The sequence below is a fragment of the Saccostrea echinata genome, unplaced genomic scaffold (genome assembly GCF_033153115.1).
Source record: "Saccostrea echinata isolate AGI-Se365-2 ecotype Australia unplaced genomic scaffold, CSIRO_AGI_Sech_v1 ptg000009l, whole genome shotgun sequence".
Lineage (NCBI taxonomy): Eukaryota > Metazoa > Mollusca > Bivalvia > Ostreida > Ostreidae > Saccostrea > Saccostrea echinata.
The window spans coordinates 50,033,536-50,040,865 of NW_026889758.1; the positions used below are offsets into that span (position 1 = coordinate 50,033,536).

Sequence of the window (7,330 nt, forward strand, 5' to 3'; positions counted from 1 at the left end):
AACACAAACTGATTACATAGAATGAGATAGAATTGATGGGGAAATCACATATTTATTGGGAAAATATGGTCTCGGTTACTATATTTTGGTAATTGGGAGGGATGCAGAGATGTAAGTTATCCACAATTCAGGTGCCTGTGGATAAACTTGCAGATGACATAAGGCATGAGAATACATCGATACACTTAGTAATTCTTTAAGAACTAGTACTGTCAGGAATTTTTAGTCTCTTGTTTTAAGAAAGACTGGGAATGTGCATTCAGAGTAATACGTAACTTCTCATCGTTCACTCCGAGGAAAACATGTGAAGTAATGGAGTCACATGAGATTTAACACTCAATATAGTGGATAAAATAGATGAAATAGTGTATAGATTATATGGATTCATTAAACGCAATTTAACCCAAATATAAATTTAGAAACCATAATGAAGAAAAAATTATACCGTTCTGGTTTTTCAAAATATTTGAACTTGCTGGAAATCATGGTACCACCCTGTCAATTTTGGCATTCTATCTTTAAAAAAAAATAATAGAAAAAATCCTGTGGGCGCAATTAAAGTGAATTAAATCTTTTAATCATCCTATTTCCATAGTTAGAACCTGTTTTGAATCGAGATGAGCGTGTTTAAGTGCGATTTTTTCCTCATTTAGAACGAATTCAAGTGTATTCAATTTGCTTTTCGTAGCGGTGACGAACCCCAAATCTACATTCAATTCATTGAATTCAAGTTCTTGAAAAATAAAAATTGCAAGTTTACAAACAGTACAGGTATATAAGTTAGAAATATCTTTTTATGTCTTCTTTGAATATATATGTTTATATATACATTTAATTGTTTCCTCAAAGTACATTCTATATTCGAAAATCAATTTTGTTTATGCTAACTTTGAAACAGTTGTTAAACGTCCAAACTCGCATAATTTCTCACTCCCTTCTCTCTCTCTCTATCTCTACCTTCTCTCTTTCTCTCTCTCTCTCAGGGCGTGGGTGCGTGTGTGTGAGAATATGTGTGTCTGTGAAATAATGTCTAAGGTGTATTTCATATTTTGCAAAGATTGCTATAAAATATTTACTGATAAAAGAAAAACATACAATATCCTTCATAACTTTTATTATAGTAAGTATACTTATATTTAAAATGAGACAACTTTATGTGCATTAGCTGCCATTTACAAGTTTTTTTAATCTTGACAAAATAGATACTGCTACTAAACCAAAAGTTTCTCTGTTAATTGTATAGATAGTATTTAAAAAATTGATCACTTTTTTTTCAAAAATATTCATGACAGGATTATCTCGCATTACCTCGGAAAAAATGTCACAAATTGTCTTAATTAATTATAAACTCCAGTTTAAGAACTTTCACTCTATTTCTAAATATCTATGTCATTCTCCTTATTTTCTACACGCATAAAAATGGTAACTGCCCACAGAATTGGTTATTTCTTCATTGTTTAAAAGTAGACTACAATGAAACATGGGTACTGCAGAATAATACAGACATTACTTGAATCATGCGATGTCTTACAAAATTATAATTTAATATAATTTATATAAAAATGAGTATTCATTTGTTTTGACAAATTAAAATTGCAGCAATGATGCCTTCCTATTTCTTTTTAAAATAATAAGCTAGGCCTCTTGTATCAGCCGCTTTAATGTCTCAATTTCTTTACGCATTTTCTCACCTGCAATTTCAATAAATACCTTTTAGTCTACGTAGAAATACGATCAATTTTGGATCATTAACAAGGATTTTGTTAAGTTGGAAAAGGCAATGACTTTAATTTAACTACGAACGGAGAGGAAAATAGATATTGATTTTAAAAAAAATCAGTGATATTTCAATCATTCGAATTTTTTACATCCCCGGTTGCAAAGAATATGTTTAACTGTCGGAACCAATGAAGCCTTAAACCCGCATCATAACAACCTAGTAGACTTAACTTCAGCTTGGTTACTCTAAGGAAATATAAGTCAATATTTTAGAAGCCTTACACGTAGGTATTAAATGAATATATCTTTCCATCGGGGGATTTGCTTATGGCGGGTCGATACCCCACGCCAGATCGGAGCGCGGCGCACTCTATTTGAATATTCTAGTTACCGGAGATCTTCGGATGGTGGTAGTAGGAGCATGTCATTATCTAAAGGTATTTATCTCTCAAATCTGTTGTGTATACAATCACCGGCTCTTTAAATGTATTTTTTAAAGACACAGTCCAGGGTCTTGACAATGCACAAATAGTCTAGGATAATTAAGAGTTTGTGTCGATATTTTCTCTTTATATGTACAGAAGAGTTTTAAATGTTCTCTTCTATGTAGCGTTTACTTGGAGATTTTTCTAACTCACAAGAAGGTAAGTTTTTTTAAGAGTGATTTTTGTATTATTAATACTCAAATTTGACAAATCGTCGCCAACTTCGTGCTGAAGATTTTAATGTACACACCTGATGAAATCTTTGTTCTTCCTAACACGAGCGTACCGATTTACAAAGGCTCGGTGATAGATTCAGATACACTCAAGTAACTTCATTTGATATCGGAAATAGTTTCTTTTTAAAATCTCCGAAATAAAAAAAAAATAATCATATGTGCTGATGATTAAAAAAAACTATTTTTCATTACTTCATTATTCTCCGCACGAAGTGTTTAATTATCACTAACGTATAACTTTTCATTTCACGATTTTCTTTGTAAAATCACGATGCCAGGGCCTAGAATCGTTGTTTCATGCCGCAGTTTCGTGGACATCGTTTCATTATTTTCTAATTTTAGACGATTCTCGAAATTTCAAATATAAACTGGCAATTCAAAAATACTTAGCTAATATATTTCAGAAATCTTAGTACTACGAAATGTAGATTTAATCTCAAGTGTAGATACGAGTTACGGTATATATAAAAAGTTTAATAACCTGTTGATGTTAGTTTGGGTCTCTGCGTTGGTAAGCGCATGATAAACCTTCACACTACGTCTTTGTACTTCTTTTTAAAATACTAAACAACAAGTTAAATTGTTAGTACTTTTTATGTTACAACTCAGACCCAACACGTGACAAAACCTTAAAGGATATTCTTCTCTGTTTGTAAATATCTCCTTTTCTGTTTGTTCACTAAAAATAATTTAAACCTGTTTTATTTGCACTTGTTTAAAATTCCCCATTTAATGTTAGTTTTCCAAACTTAAAGAATTGTAACTTTTATTTGCTTTGATCAGGCTGCAAACATGATTTAAAACCAAAAAGTTTGGTACCTTTCATTATAAATTACATTTGGAGAATTGAAAGTTACCAGAGACAATCAATTATAGTATAGAATGCCGAAATCAATACATAAATGGCGAAGGACACACGTATCAAACTTTGGTTTTATTTGCAAAATTCTCCTTGCTTGAATACTGTTTCACCATTCTGAAACCTAGAAAATTCTAACAATCGCATAAATAAGGCGAGAAGAGATTTTTAAATTTTATGGTCTCTAATGAGCTATAGCTGAAATAATTTCCTCAACGGAATGAAAGGCAGATACACAAGATGTTTAAAAATGCATGACAATTCTTTACCTCGAACTACTTGAAAACTTTTCAAGGGATATCAACTTGGGCATATGTAACCAAAAGCCTTTCAAAGTTTATAGGTCCAATCGATGGTCTTTCGGACATTACATAAGGTGATGAAATACAGAAGGGATTAATAATTCCTGAATTTCGTAATTTTCTACCTGCTCCACAGGTGTGAAGAAATACTCGCTGAGAAATTCCTGCTTAAAAGTCTGTTGTCCATTACATCAAATGACGATTGTACAAGACATCATAGGAATATATCTTCAAGGCTTGAAATCAATGCCTGACTTGTCTTGAATTTTATAAATTTCAAACACTACAAAACTCGAGTATCCACTTGACACAAATGACGGCTTTTATAAGATTGTGTTTTAATGATCGAGAGCATTTAATGCTTTTAGGAAAATAAAACATCTCACTTTAAAAGAAATGTGGACCGAATTGAGACTTTCATGAATTGGGTGACATGTATGCCTAAGCCCTTAGTTATTGTTTGTGTCAAATATGTCTATCGCATCTTGTTTTTCTTCGCTTTGATCATTTAAACTAAACAATCGTGTTATCTTATTTTCTTCTACTTATATGTTTTTTTCAATTGATCTAAATGTTTCAAAGTCATCGCCAAATTTAAAATTTCATTTAATACTGCTGCTATAATTTGTTGAAAAATGTCTTTGCACATTCTGTCGCCTTTGTTTTTGGTTACTTGGATACTCATCGAGTATCTTGGCTCTTAATAAGTACTTACAACTAATCGTTACTTAAAATATCTGTTTTACTTGCATCGTTGGTATGCAGCTTTAATAAATAGACTTCTGTGTTTTCATTCTGACAACTTAAACTGTATGATTCCCAAGGATATATACATGTAGCTTAAGTACAAAAAAAGTTAATGTTTTTGCGTTAAGAAAGCATGAAATCGCCTGAAACAACGGGTCGGATTTCAAGCTGGCATAACTATGTTGCAATACATTATTGAATACCCATTCAGATTTAAGTGTATTATTAAGCTTAGTTAATCAAGATTCTAAACAGAAGACCTAGATAGACTAAAAGGTTACGAGTCTGCAAAAAGGTTCCAATGTTGTTCCCGTCAACATCGTAAACCCGTTTCTGACAATAAGTCAATTACGTTCAAGGTCTAATTAGTTGGTCTAAAACACATTATCACTGTAAAGGCCCCCAGTCAAGTATTACATTATACAAACATAGAAATATACTTCATCACCCAGACATGTATCTAACAAAGGTTTCGATGCGACCTTGTAGTTAATAAAATAGTATTTAAAATTCAAGAAATAGAATACCAAGTTTTGTAATCTCTGAATAGAAATATTTCGTGATCTCTATTTATCTTAGATAATCAAACCTGCCTATTGTTGCCCTTAAGCTTATACAGAAATATTCAGTCTTTCATTTCAGATTAGATTGTCGTCTTATTTAAAGATCCAGTCATCATCAAAACATTAAATTCACAACAGACGTAAGAAGGAAAATGGAATTGGAAATCACTTAAATTTTAGTTATGTCTTCTTCGTCAAGTTCAAGTAGTTCTGGAATTTTTCAAACAGAAAATCGTGCAGCAACGCAGATTTCCCGGCTGAAGCAGGAGTACGATCGGCGACTTTTACATTATGAAAAAGAGTTCGATGTTTCTTTGTCTAGGATGATAAATCGCGAAAGGGGACTGAAAGAGTCTATGTTAGCTTATACAGAACGCATGCGTAAGATGACCAACACAAAAAATAGTGTCGAAGGGATGTTATCCAATGATTCACCGTTATACGTAAGAGCAAAACATATTCCAAAGATACCTTTAACCAAAAATAAAACCAGGAGACCAGCATCATTTGATGAACTTATAGGCAAGAATGCAAAGTCAAAGTCAAATAAACCCCGGAGAGACAAACCAAAATCGGCTTCAAGGCTATCCCTCCCCTCGTTACCGGAACGATATAATAAAAATTCCCATCAAGTGAAAATCAGTTTCGTAAGTGCTTCAGATTTGTACGATATAGTGGATTTTAGTATAAGAAACAAGGGAAATAAGGAGGACACATTGAGATACATAGAAATGGATAATATTCATAATCACACGCCCTCCCCTACAGGTCGCCCGCTGCCTGGTGCAGGGAATAGAAAGGCTTCTAGGAACATTAGTAAAAGTGCCAACAATGAATCGCCCACTCCTAAAAATCCTAAAGACTTTAGTACTTTGCCAACACTACCACCGATAGAGAGTTCAGAAAAAGAACAAGACTCTGAAAATTCAGACACCGATAGCGATAGCTTAGACTTAAATAAAGCAAATGTGGAGGCTTTCAAAAGAAGGCCGAATCGTGCCAAACGTATGCAGATAAATAAACCAGATCTAGCAGATATTCCTGAAAATGACGTGGCGTCTCAAAAGAGATCGGCAAAGAGTGAACGAACACTGCCTTCCCCACCTCCCAAACAGTCACCAAGAAATGTCCTTAATCTGCAATCCCAGCTCGTGGCCATTCCAGAACACCAAACTCCGAGTGATGAGCTGTTGATTTTTGACAAGAAAAAGGTGGGGAAGTTACCCCGTCGAGAAAATGGACAGAATGTTACGCCTATGGTGCGACTGGAGCCATTTAAAAATGTCTTAAAAGAGCCAGAAGATAATACGGACCAGCATTTAAAAATGAAATTGAAAGCCCAAAAACGATTTAAAAAGTTGATTTTTCTCCGAGATGTTCCGGATAGACACCATCGATTGTAATGCTTGTTGAACAGTTTAAACTTCCCATTACCTCATACTGTTAAATCATTAAATCTTCTAATGTTGTTCTAAAGTTTATCTTTTATGTTTTGATTGGTAATGGTGCAGAGATAACACTTTATTCTGCTTGTGATGTACTGCACTGCAATACATGGTTCTATATACTCTTACAAACACTGCAGGAAATTTGCACCTTGTATACCTTTAACTCACACAATCGAAGGTCGCATTACCGCACTTTCGAGATAACGTGCATTATTTGACGAGAGATTTATTTCATGTTTTTATCTTTCAGGTGTCAAAAATCTCCCGACTTTCTGTTATCCTAAACATATCCTGAAAAAATATACCAAGTCTTTATAAATGGTTTATCTCTTCTTGTAAACCAATCAATAAAATTTCTCTTGAATAGTACGAAAACCAATTTTACCATAATTTTAACCATTCAGCGTTCAGATTTCTTTCGCTCAGACAAGACGTGCAGTAACAGTTTTCAAACAAATATTGTTGCGTACTTTGTGAACCGTATTTTTTTTAATTCTGTCTGGGTGTTTGTATTTATGAAATCGAAACAATTTTCTCTGAAAATAAGTGACATTTTCCTTATTTTCTATTTGAGGCGTGGTTCTGTTCAAGGTATTCAATAAGCACTGTCCGTAAAATTCTTACCGAAGACATAAACATAATATCAAGAAATTAAATATAAATGGAATTGCATAAGAAGTATTCATATGCTTTCTAATCATAACTGTCATCTTTAAATGTTTTCAGATAAATAGTGTTAAATGGGGAGTACAGATCATCAAAACTGATAGCTTCTAACTGATTATTAATGAAATTAATATGTAAAATTTGTCATCGTATGATTGGCTTTCCTGATGGGAGCACGGATTAATTAAAGATTCGTTCATTGGTCCACATTATACCCGTTAACCGCGATTTGTCACCATCATATAAGGGTTTCTTACTTCAAACTAATTCACTTAAGAGTTTCTCAGAGGCATCGATTCGTATAA

General features: G+C 33.2%; 1 protein-coding gene across 2 annotated transcripts; it reads left to right on the forward strand.

Moving 5' to 3' along the window:
- The first annotated feature begins 1,874 nt into the window (after positions 1-1,874).
- On the forward strand, positions 1,875-6,366 carry LOC133183890 (uncharacterized). Of its 2 annotated transcripts, none has more exons than XM_061318780.1 (2): positions 1,875-2,363; positions 4,991-6,366. In XM_061318780.1, exon 2 carries the CDS (start codon positions 5,094-5,096, stop codon positions 6,312-6,314), a length of 1,221 nt encoding a protein of 406 aa, XP_061174764.1. In that variant the 5' UTR covers positions 1,875-2,363; positions 4,991-5,093; the 3' UTR covers positions 6,315-6,366. The 2 variants fall into 2 exon arrangements, with proteins under 2 accessions (XP_061174764.1, XP_061174765.1); XM_061318781.1 differs by having other exon boundaries at positions 1,875-2,156.
- The last annotated feature ends 964 nt before the right edge of the window (positions 6,367-7,330 follow it).

Coding starts and splice junctions, on each gene's coding strand:
- LOC133183890 (XM_061318780.1), top strand. CDS start 5,094: ATGTCTTCTTCGTCAAGTTCAAGTAGTTCTGGAATTTTTCAAACAGAA.